A 12,523-nucleotide genomic window follows, 5' to 3' on the forward strand; every position below is an offset into this window, starting at 1 on the left:
CAGTTTCCGTTTCCTCATTTAACTAGCTCTTAGTAACAACTCAGTGATTTTCTTTTAAACTATTTGTTTTGTAGTGCTCTGCTAAAACGTTCTATAGAGAGTCTAAATACTGAAATGGCACTCTTGTCCCATATGAGGTATAAGGAACAGGCTGCTATCTCTGAAGTGACCTACGCAGCTCTCAGCAAGAGCTTAACTAAATTCCAGCCTTAATATATTGTAGCCTTCAAACTTTCACAGTTGTCCTTATGGAGAAGATCAGTCATGGAAAGGAGCAGTTGTTACTAAGAGATGGGGGAGCTAGAGAACGATTGAGGCCTAAACCGCAAGGGGCGAGGTATTTTCTTTGGATTTCCTTTGTTGAATGCAGTAGGCAGAGTGGCCTGAATATTTTGTGTTGAAGACCTGTTGTTTTGAACCCTGGAAGAGGTGTGGCTGTGACTCAAGGGTATAACAAGCTCTTTCTATGCCCGAGGTAGAGGCAGTGGGGAATTATGTCAACCAGTAGAAATAAGGGGTGGGTGTGGGAGAAGAGGAGGGAGTCTTACCTGTCTGACTCTTCTCATTCTGGCAGTAATTCCTGAAGCAATATGGGCTTGGGCTGCTGCTGCTGGTAGACAGGCAGCACTGTGGGCTTTCTGGGGGCCCCTCTTAGTACCCCGTTTGATTTCCCCCAGGCAGAAGGGGTCATTCTGCCTCCCTTCCCCAGACAGGCACAGCCCCATGCCCTGTAGTGTGTCTGGCTCCTACGGCTGTGCAGCGCAGGGCTGCTCCTGCCGCAGTAAAGACTTCTGGGGAAAGGGGTCATACTGGCACATCTAAGTCAGCATTTGAGGCTGGTGCTCCACTCATACCTCCCTCCCTCCCTCCCCTGGCTATGTTACTGCTTTGACTTTTAATAATCCAGATTGCAGAAGGCATGACCAGCTCACATGTGCTGGAGATTGTGGGCAGGAGATGGCACAGCTACCTGGAAACAGAGATTGCTTGCCTGGAACAGCAGCCTCAGTGCTTCCTGGCTCAGCAGTGAGATTTTCAAGATCAGCAGCAATTCTGTCTGTACTTCTGGACTGAGAAGAGCAAGGTGGGTACAGGGTTGTGCCTACAAGAGATGGTGGAGTCCTCAATAAAATGGGGCCTGCAGATGACCAAGAAGCATTTTAAGAAACTTCTGGGAGGCTAGTTGAGGTCTATAATTGGCCACATGCCAATTATAGATAGGGCTGGCTCCCTAGCTCACTGCTAATTAAGAGGCATTTACCAAGCCTTAGGTGTGTGTGGGGCCAATGACTATATATTCTTCTGTTTGCCATTTGAGACTGGCTAGGCTTAAGTGAAGAGGCCTACTGCTGATAGCAGAAAATCTCTGGCCCTGAATCTTGTCACAGGACAGTAGCCCAGTGACTCTGAGATGCCTACTACTCTCAGTGGTTAAAACCAGAGGTCTGATCTCTCAGGAAATACTTGGAATATTATCCTCGGAGCAGCTTTGCTGGATCCTACTATAAGAACCCTGGGAACAGGTATGCCACTATTGGGTGGCTGCCTTAAAGAAGGCAATACGAAAATTAAATGAAAATTAACGGGGACTGTGAAACACTAGGCAACTCGAGACCCCAGTGTTGGACTGGGATAAGTATGGGGCCAGGTTGGAGTGTTTCCTCCTTCTGGGGGTTGGGAAGTAGGGACAGAGGCCCCCACCCCCAAGGGAGGAGATGCTGACAGAGAAGCAGTACCTAATTCGTTTCACCTGTGGGGTGGGTAGGCAATGTGATTTTCCTTCTGCTGTGCCTCGGATAGGAGGAAAATGTGTAGATCTACACGGGTATGTACAGTATGTAATGTGGAGTAGCAGAGGGAATCCCAGTTCTGGGGTTGGTAGAGTCAGGGTCTGGTCAGACTCTTGTAAGAGAACAGCTTATTGAACTTGAGCCTCTATAAGGCCAGGCAGTGTATGTGGGTTGCATACATGTGGATGGTCAGCCTTACTCGGTGACTAGGGTCATTCTGACTGTTAGGGGAAAGACAGAAGAGTTAGAAGCTACAGTCTCTTAGTGTCACACTCTGGTGGTCTTGGGCTGGGACTGGGGCCCTTTCTGCCTCCTCTTGAAGCATGATGGGAGAAGGGCGTAGGATGACCTACAGGACCCTCTGAGAGGAAAGGCTGGAGAAAATCTCCCCTTTTTGGGATCCTGAATTATTTGGGGATGGGTTGGAGTTGCACTGAGGTCATCATCATGTCATGAGGAAGATGCAAGAGGCTCAAGGAAAATTTGGCACAAAGGTCAGGAAAAGGCACCAGGGTCCAAAGTGACATGGAACTACCCTAATGGCTGGAGGACCTCTCTTTACCCGTAAAAGCAGATCTGGAGTCTCAAAATATTTTGTCCAGGGTTCAAAGAGGACCCTGTGTTTAGCCCACTGTATGAGCAAGTGGAGTAATAACAGACTGGGTACAGAATTCCCAGTTCCTCCATTTGGAGCTAGATGATCTTCTCAGAAGGGTCACTACGGACCAGGTGAAAGGAGCCTGTCAGACTTAGCTCTTTGTTCCAAAGGGGTAGTGGAATCTGATTTAAAACTGGCCCGTGATATACCAGGATCAAGGCACCTGAGGAGAGAGAAAACTCAGACGTGGATACTAGCCTGATTCTTTTGGTTGGGATTTAAAGGGTCATCAAAGACTATTGAACCTCCTGCTCTGAGTGCGAGCCAGTGAGTCCAAAGCCTCTTAGTCCCCCTCCTACTCGCATAGACTTCTACCACAAAGATTTTGGTGAATAAGGGCCTGTTGTAGAACTTCAGAGTTTGTATAACTCCTTTTTACCTGAATCTGGATACAAAGGCATCCTCTGTGACCTGCCATCCTTTAGAAGTCTTTGGAATCCTCCAGGAGGTAGGATGCAGGAGTGACTAGGAGTCATCAGGTAAGAGGAAAAAAGAAGCCACAGCTTCCCTCATCTGTTCTTTATTTTCCACTTCTGATTCAGTGGGTGCATCTGCACACACACATGCTTTACTGCAGTTGACTAATTAGCTCGATAGTAAAGTGTCACTGTCTACATGTGCATCTATATTAGGGTGCAGTAAATTAATTAATTCTACTGTAGGATAGTACTGTCCAGGACAAGTACTATCCTATGGCTGAGCAATTTATTTTATATTCACTAATCCCAAATGCTCTGATTTAAAAAAAAACAACCCTAAAATCCATTTTTTCTTTGATTTAAAACAAAACACCACTAATGTATATATAATAAATCCCCATTTGAGGCCAGCTCCTCATAATATATATATTTTAATCATGGAAAAATTTGGAGTTTGTGTTATTTTTTTAAATCAGAAAATTTGAGATTTATTTTTATAGCGAAAACTAGGATCCCTGATGATAAGCAGGCCTCAAATGGGGATTCATAGAACTAGCCACAGTCAGATTTCTTGTTCTACTCTGAAGTGTTCACTGCTCCCAGAAAACAAGGCGGCACAGGCCATGATGACACAGGTAGCATTCATAAACTTTCCACGTCTGGACAGCGTCTTAGTGAGAGTGTTCCACTGCTCTCCATTTATTAACCCACTTTGTGGATGTTGATGCAGAACTTCAGAAGAGCATATGGCCATGTTAGGGCAGTTGACATCCAGCAGGACTCTGGAGACATTCTATCTGTGTTGTCTATCCTGTTGTAAATCTGACAGCCATCAGATGAGAAACTCTGACACACAGGAAGAGCAAGTGTGTGCACAAAATGAGGTGGCTCAGATCAAAGTTTTTCCTACTGCCCATTTCTGTTTTCTTTTTGAGAACTGTAATTCTCAGAAGATTTCACCTGCATGTCTTTAAAACCTTTTATACAGGTAGGCAACGCTACTCTTCTCGCATCAGAAATGGAGACCCTGGAGTACAGAAAAAATGATCTGCTCCACCTAACACTGCAGGTCCACACCAAACTGAGGGTTTTCTTGCCTGCACTGCAGTCCCTTACCTCCCACATCTCAGAGCTTCCCTGGTGCCATGGTTGTTTATTCTCTACTTCCTTGTTCTGCTTAGCACCTGAAGCAATAAGGGGAGCCCAAAACATGTCTAAGTAAGCGAAGCTAAAGCTTTTGAGGCACTTTTGCTGGAGTAAGCCGACTCTTAAAGATGATGTCCCAGACACCCAGAGATCATTGCGTCGGCCCTGAAAGAACGCATAACAGGACTGGAAAGTTATGGAGGAGCTGGAAGGGGAAATCGGGGAAAAATGGCATATTTGTTGTGGCATATGCTGGATGATATGTTTGGTGGGGTCCCTGTGTGGCTCTTGTAAATTGGGGAACAGGTCAGGAGTGCAGCTGTGATGGCAGAGCCCTTTGTGATTGTGCTTTGAGTATCTGCCCAGAGCTGTCTCTGCTTAGAACTTACTGAGCCCATCTCAGTGATTTTCTTTTAAACTATTTGTTTTGTAGTGCTCTGCTAAAACGTTCTATTTGTGGCTTGCATTTCCTTATTGCGAGCAAGCTGCCTAATGATCCTAAGGTGGAATAATTTATGGGGTGAGCTTAAACCTCTCTGAGGTACTATTTTTCTAGTACTTTAACACTTGTGTTTTAAAAATGACTTGGTCAGTGCTGATAGGTCACTATCACCTGTGAATCTAAGGCTACTCACTCTCTTCCTGCATGGTGACTGTCTATACACATGCTCCGGCGCATTCCAAGTAGAATGCTCTAGCATCCCCGCAGCATCATGTGTTTTAAGCTCCTCTGTATTTCAAAATGGCCACGGGGGCACTTTTTTAACTAAAGCTCATTCAACAAGTTTTAGTTAGTGTCCAGCAGCCATTTTTAACTGCATGGGGGCTTAATACATATGACACTGCAGTATTTTAATTGGAGTGCCTCTCTGGGAACCACTCTAATTAAAAAGATCCCCCACCCCTGAGCATGTGTATAGGCAGCCAATGTGATTCCTCTGGCTTCATCCCTCAAGGCTCAGCTAGTATTTCTTTCAATAATAAACTGAACCAGTCTGGTGCTATGGTCATCCATGCCTGCCTCTGACAGTCCTCCCAAGCCACTGCATCAACTTCTTATCCTATCTCCTGGTCACAGACATTCATTCACCATTTAGAAAATACGTTATTACAGTACATTACTTAAATACTCAAGTTACTAAACTTACAGAAGCCAGTCAACTGCTATGATCAAGGTAACATCTTCAGCTGGCAGCCCGACTGCACTCAGTACAATCACCATGGTGACGAGTCCAGCTTGGGGGACACCTGCTGCTCCGATGCTGGCTGCTGTCGCCGTGACACTGAATCCAAAAAACGTAAGTAGAAAGGTAGTTAGGGAATCTGTTGTCCTCCTGAAGCACAATCCGCACAGGACTCTGGGGCAGGCTATTAGAGCAGCTTATGCTATTGAGGAGCTGATCGTGTCTCCTTCCTGGGCAGACAAACAAGGCTAGCAGCCCAAGCAACTGAGATGCATCTGTTGTATGAGGGAGCAGGTACATATCTCTTTACTATGCTTTAGAGCCTTTAAACCAGGGGTTGGCAACCTATGGCTCGTGGGCTAGATCCGGACTGCAGAACTATTGGAGCCAATCTGTGGAGCTGAGACTTTGGCAGGATTTGGTGGCAGGGGCTTTGCTGGTATGACATTGCATTATGCTACAGCTGGACAAGCAGGCAGTGGAGAGCTATGCTGCAGCTGGGTGTGGGGTATAAGTGGTGGCAGCAACAGTTAGGTCCTGGCACCACCTCACTTCAGATGTGAGCTGGGCCATTTTGGCCCACTGCTGGAAAATATTGCTGATCACTGCTCTACACTAACACAGAGGGGAGACTTAGGAGGAATGAGAACATGAGCAATGGGACTGAAAAGTATATGCTGGACAAAATGTGGAATTTGGGCTGTGCTGCAAGCTTCTACTGCTGCTGAACCTAGTAGTCACAATTCCAGATGCAACATGGCCACACACCGTTCCATGCCTTGGCCCCTCATCCCCTACCTTCTGTCCCTATATAGGTCCCGTGGGCAAGACCTGTTTGTTAACCTTTGCACAAGAGATGAGAGGTTACCCTTTGCCGCACACGGCTGACAACTGTGAAATCAGCAGGATTCCCCAAGGGTGCCTGAAGTGAATCCACAACTCATTAACAAAAAAGAGACAAAACTTGAGCTCTGATGATCCTCACCTAATAGTAACTATTTGGCCAACATCCAATTCCAAGTCATTGAGCTGCGCAATAAACACTGCGGCCACTGCTTCATAAAGTGCTGTTCCATCCATGTTGATTGTTGCTCCAACTGGTAAAACAAATCTGGTAATCCTTTTGTCGACATAGTTCTTGTCTTCTGCACAGCGGAAGGTGACAGGCAAAGTTGCTGAGCTGGGTGGTAGATAAACAAATATGCATGCAAGTAGAATACCTGTTCTTTTTATCAGTCTAGTCTACTTTTATTTTGAGTGTCTAAGTGTAGGGTTGAAAACTGTTCTTAAATGATCAGGAGTGTTGTGCACAGGTTATAGAAGCACAGAGTTAGGCCCTTACAGTGAAATGGTCTTTCCTATCCCTTCTGATTTTTGGAAAAAATGACTTAGCTTTAATTATCCTTAAATAAACCCTTCACAGTTGGTATAGTCATAGAAACAGTGAAAACATTTAGCTTCAGAGGGTCTGTTAGCAGTGAGCTAACTGACAAAACTAATCATATTTGGAGTCAGGAAGGAATTTTACCCCATTGTCAATGGGCACCCCTCTCCCTGGCACTCCTTTCTTGTCCTTTGGGCGGGGGGCTGTACCCAATGATCTTGTGAGGTCCCTTCCAGCCCTAATGTTTATGAAATCTAAGAAATCCTTAGGCAGTACCCAGAGGATGTGTCCTGCTTGTCCACCCCAAGTTACACTACTAGGAGAAACACTCGTATCAGCAGCACTGATGTAAATCCTCAGCAGTCAGCATTATAAAGATGATACTTACAAATGCAATATTTCTCTTGGACTTGCACCCAATGGATTTAATATTTCAGGATGTGGAATATAAACAGCAGTAAAATCATTGCAACAGATATTAATGCCAGAGGAAAACAATATTTATTCTGATTACCTGGAGGAGATCATGAGGGCTGTCAGAAGTGCCTGAGCCATCCCAATGGCAAATCGAAAAGGGTTTTTCCTTACTGTTATTAAGTAGATCAGTGGCAGAATTACAACAGAATGGATTGCAAGTCTGAAAAAGAAAACAGACTCTTTTAAGTCATTAGATTTATTTTGTCTCCTGATCCAAATGAGTTGTTGTTAACTAATGTCCAGTTCTGTCCTCAAATACATGTGTACAACAAGCATTCACTGCAGTGACAATTGTATTCCAAGGGAACATATGCTCATCATATGTTAGGGAAAGATTATCTTCTTCTTTAAGGCAGACAAGGTTCCTTGGGTGAATTTGATATCTTTTATTAGACCAACCCAAATGGTTGGAGAATAGTTATTAAGCAAGCTTTCGGGTTCAAAAACCCTTCGTCAGGCTAAGGAAGCTTCAGCAGTTGCTGTGTGCTCTTCTTCTCTAAGGCTTTTTTGTCACTATCTGTTTCCAAATAGGAACATAAAATGAGATAAGCTAATTAATATTAGAAGCAAAGTCCACTTGAATAAGTCAAGAAAAAATACATGAATAATATTTTTAGGGAGTAGCAGAATTAGGAATAAATTTTAAGATCCAAAATATTCTAAGCCACATCCCCAAAAGTAAATGAACATTAAAAAATGTATGAACCTTTATTTTATCACCTTTAGTACTGTCACCTGATTGGGGATACAAAGAGATGTGGCCCATTATTGGAACCGATGGAATTTAGAGGCTTTCATAATAGGTTTGATTGCATCCACCTCTGAACTGCATTTCTGTGTTGTGGGAAATCATTTACATTAATTCAAATGTAATGACCCAAATTCCACTCTGTTACATTATTAACCAAACTAATCACATTAAAGTCAGCTAAGTTATTCTTGTTTAAACTGATGTGAATGAGAAAAATGTTGTTGTACAATATTGGACATTGTTAGATGCTGGGTTGTTGTTCAGTGCTGTTGCTTAGCGTACGTTGTTTGCATTGGTAAGATTCTAAAAGCCAAATTCTCTCCTCAGGAAGTGAACAGCTCCTGCTGAAATTAATTAGCATTGTGGGCATGTCCCTAAAGGAAGAATTTGGCCTTAAGCATTAATTACTGTCCTTGCTAGCATACGTGCATTCATGTGAGCATAGGGATTGTAAATATGTGTGCTGCAGCTGCTTTGCGAGCACTGAGGCCGGTGACGCATTGCTTATTGTAAATATATTTGAAGTGAAATGTTCATGAGAGGACTGTGAAATATGCCCTGGATTTGAAAGTCGCAGGATATTGCAGAAGCAGCAGCTCCTCACAAATAAGAATCACTGAAGCCTGGCAGGGGTTTGGGTGATATGCAGCTCCAAAATGTGGCACGTGCAACCTTGGAACTTTTGTTCTGCCCTCACAGGATGTTCTTGGGAACATGAGTGAGTTGTAACAGTGTTTTATAATCCCAGAGCAGTAGATAAAAATATTGGTGAAGTCTGGAACCATGTGTTCTGCCAAAAATCAGGCATGTAACATAGCAGGATGCAAAATAGTCTAGTTTTCTGTCTCCTGAGACGGAAATATTTTTTAAACCCGTGACATCTAAGTTTTTACTGTGTTATGTGATAGTTTGCTTTAGTTAGCAGACTGGAAGTGTCAGGAAATTCTGAGGGCTAAAACCATGGGTGGCAGGAAATCTTAGTTTGTAATACGGGGAGGGACTTGAATTATAATCGGGGAAAAAATTGATAACAGTTCAAATAACGGCAGACCCTGATACAGTACAAATTTGAAAAATAAAACTAATGTAGCTTTGCCTCTTTCAGTCAAACTTGATAGAACAGTTGCGTTTACAAAAGCTGATGAACCAGGCAGTTATCTGGTTTGAAATCGGGGTCTTTGCAATCATATGCAGAGAGATATTAGACTCCCCAAAATTCTCCCAAGCAAATAAAGGGAAAATGGAGAGAGTGTAATGGTCTGGTGTCAGGTCTTTTAACAAAAAGCAGCTGAAGATAAAATTTCAGAAATGCGTACATGACTTACAAAACTAGTGATTCTCAAGTGACTACTAATTGAAGTGTTTTGTCTCTCTTTACTGTTGTGGAAATACATTTATCTATATGTATAAAGTATTAGTTGGTGATGGGAATAGTATAGGCTCTACAATTCCTTTCAGCAAGTGACAGGCAAAAGAATGAGGCGTTCTCATTGCCTGGGTTTGAGCATTACTAGAAAATGCAGAAAGTGGGGAGGGTACTCTGCAAACACCGGATTAAGCCCAAAGAGATCAATAGGGTAGAAAACATCAGTCATAGAAAATTCAGAGGAATGAAAAGTTCCTGGAAAAGAGCCGGCAAGTGACAAAGACAGAAAAGAAGGTAGGAACGGGAAAGTTGAATAATAAAACCCGGCTGGGTCAGGGGAAAATGCTGTAATGAAGATGGGCAAGAGTGTGTGATACCAACACAGGGCCTGGGAAGGATACATGGCTGCCAAAGGGTGCAAGAAGACACCTCCCTCAGCCCCAGTTACTGTAGTCTTTAGCTTTCACTGCCACCATCACTTACATGTACTTTATCATAATATTCTCTCCCTGCTCTTCAGCCATGCAGAGGATGTGCTTGCTACCCTTTACCTTTCTCCATGGTAGCTAGAGCATGGCTCTCTGTACAACTTCCTGTGAGCTGCTACAGGGACAAGAAGGTGCTGCTGTACTCTAGCAGCTGTCGGCAGAAAAGCACAGAGCATGTTGGAGTCCTGGGGAGTAAACACCTATTCAGCAAGAGGCTGAAGAGCTGGGAGCTCTTAATTTAGCTTCCTTTCTCTTTCCTTTTCCTTGTGTTCATATAACACACTATTACTCATCTTCATTACAGCATTTTACCCTGATCCAGATGGGTTTATTATTAAATGTTCACATTCCTACCTTCTTTCTTGCTTTTCTTTCTATCACTTGGTCTTCAAAGTAGTACCTTGGGACCTTCTATGCTCTTTGGGTACGTTGCTACTCTCTAAATAGGAGGATGGAGGCTGCAAAGAAATTTCACTATACAGTGTAAAGACTCCAGGGTGAGGACTGTACTTTTTAATGTGTACAGCAGCCAGGCAGACGTGGTCCTGACACATTACAAATAAATAACTATTACTATGTAAATAATTATAATATTTACTGCCAGAGATGAAACTGAAATCAAAGGGCAGTGGTAATATTCATCTCATGAATTCTTCCTCTGAGCTAACTACTGTTAGCAACATAAAAATGTGGCACTTAAACACTGTGTCTTTCTTTATGTGATTACCTACATTCTGCATGTGGTTTGGTTTATAATTAAGATTAGGAGGATTAGATTTTAATGGACTTGAGTACTGGTGGTCGCCAACTGTAGAGCTGTAAGAGAGATGTGTTTGAAAGATTACATATTACACTAGTACAAAAGTGGTAGATTTCCTCAGGGTAATATTTGAACTATTACCATGATCAAATATTTTATTTCTGAATCTGTAATAAAGCTTTAACTTTCACAGTCATTACATTTTGAACAACAACCATTAATGTGAATGTTTTTGTATTATTGCTTTCTAGTCCAGACATATTAATATACACAATATTGAAAAATACTTTGAAATAATGACCATTATATATTTTTTTATATTTTTTCTGAATATTTAAATAATATATTTCCCTGCCCAGTTTGGGAAGGTCTGTGTTAAGAAAACAAGTGTGACCCCTTCCTCTGTTCATTTGTCAGGAAACTTGTGAGCTGCTTTTGAAGAACAGCATACATATGTAAAAAAGGGGGTGGGGTGGGGGGGAGAAGCTCTCAAGTGCTTTGGATCTGGCTTTTAAACAAACCATGTATAAATCCTCAGCATGCTCAAGGAATTTTAAGAGCAGAGGCTTAAGGCAGTGAACCCAGACAGTCTCGGTGTTATGCTTCACTGCACTGAAAGCAGAAAATTAAATGCATTTAATTTAATGGTGCTGTACATATGTATTTATCTTTCTAAAAGGTTTCTTTGTGGGATATTCTTCACAGCTGTATATTATCTATTACAAGGTATAATTGTTTACAGCAATTAAACTGTCCTTGCTAGAGCCCCGGACCTGCAAAAGGGTTAAGATAGGCCCAAGAGTCTACCCACAAAGATCCTTTTGCAGAGTCACGGGGCCTAGAATAGACTTCTCTATTCTTTTTAAGAACTGCCCCAGATTAAAGCCTTTGTGACTTTGTCAGCTCTTCTTGTCTTGAAGAGCCAGTGACCCAAATCATAGCCCCAAATCCATTTGCACAGAATGCAAATCACCTGTTTGGTGTGGATGTGGGGCTAAGCTGCTGCTTGTGTATCACTTACTACTCCCCCTCTGGATAAACTACTAGAGATTTCATCTAGTATAGAGGTGCAGATCCCCGTGACCTCTCACAGGTTGCCAAAGATCTTCCAGAATTGGGGAGAGTGCTACAACCTTTTCCATGGGCTGGTAAACTCCAATCACCACAGCAGCTTGTTGGGGGTGGCTCCCCATAGCACAACCCTTCTCTCCCAGGACTCCAATCTTTGCTGTATTTAGTGGAGGTAAATACTGTCTTTTCTCACATACAGCATGTCTTTTCCCTCAAAAAACAAGCTGCTGGAAATTGGAGTGTTCATTATATGCAAGAAATACAGTAAGAGCAGGTCTGGCCTCTCACCAGATGAAACAGAAAATCTACAGCACTTCAGAGGGAGAAAACAATGAGTAGGCTTGGCTTCCAGTTGCTGCAACTCAGTTACTTACTACAAAGAAAATCTCTTGTTTTCTTGATTCTTGCCTTTCAAAAGCAAGGTGTGTATTATATTCTGGGGCATGTTGTATGTGAAAAATATGTTATTATCTGCTGAGAGTCCAGCTAAAACAGAGGTGAAGTACTGAGTACCAGAAACCCATTTTTTTTGTTTAGGCTGCGAGGGGAATGACTTTTTGCAGCAAAAAGTACTTTTCTAATATAAACTACCCTAAAATGAGAATTATAGATAGGGATCTCCCCTCAAAGATCATTTTCTAGCATTTTATATCTAGGCATAGAAAAGGCTGGTTTGTAGTAGATAATTAAAATGTAATTGCATTGCATCTGATCCTAAATGTAGTTGACGTATTGCCTAAATTTTACATTTTACCTTCAAGGAATGACATACCCGCTTAGTACTGTAGCCATATAAAGACCCAGTTTGCGAAAGATTTCCCAGTCCTCAACTTCTATGATCTTCCCAGCAATCAAAAAGAGAATGCCAAATGGCATATACCTAGAAGGCAAAAAACAATTCAGTTATAAAACCAATCCTCTTGTAGTGCTGAAATGTTGCACAGATTTTGCTAAGAAATAATTTCTTGCATAACAAAATTATTATTTTTTCTATAATTTCGAAAACCTATTTTCATCACTTTAGAAAAA

The 12,523-nt window shown here is 42.4% G+C and overlaps 1 protein-coding gene across 1 annotated transcript in view; it reads right to left on the bottom strand.

The window, feature by feature from the left end:
* The window catches only part of SLC1A1 (solute carrier family 1 member 1), a 92,199-nt gene that overhangs the window by 5,679 nt on the left and 73,997 nt on the right, over window positions 1–12,523 (bottom strand). Inside the window, exons 8-11 of the mRNA XM_019478189.2 lie at window positions 12,267–12,374; window positions 7,096–7,218; window positions 6,183–6,377; window positions 5,162–5,296 (exon numbers count right to left, since the gene is read on the bottom strand). Of these exons, the coding sequence (XP_019333734.1) occupies window positions 5,162–5,296; window positions 6,183–6,377; window positions 7,096–7,218; window positions 12,267–12,374 (561 nt within the window). The remainder of the gene's footprint in view (window positions 1–5,161; window positions 5,297–6,182; window positions 6,378–7,095; window positions 7,219–12,266; window positions 12,375–12,523) is intronic.

Source organism: Alligator mississippiensis, chromosome 3 (assembly GCF_030867095.1).
Source record: "Alligator mississippiensis isolate rAllMis1 chromosome 3, rAllMis1, whole genome shotgun sequence".
Taxonomy (NCBI): Eukaryota; Metazoa; Chordata; order Crocodylia; family Alligatoridae; genus Alligator; species Alligator mississippiensis.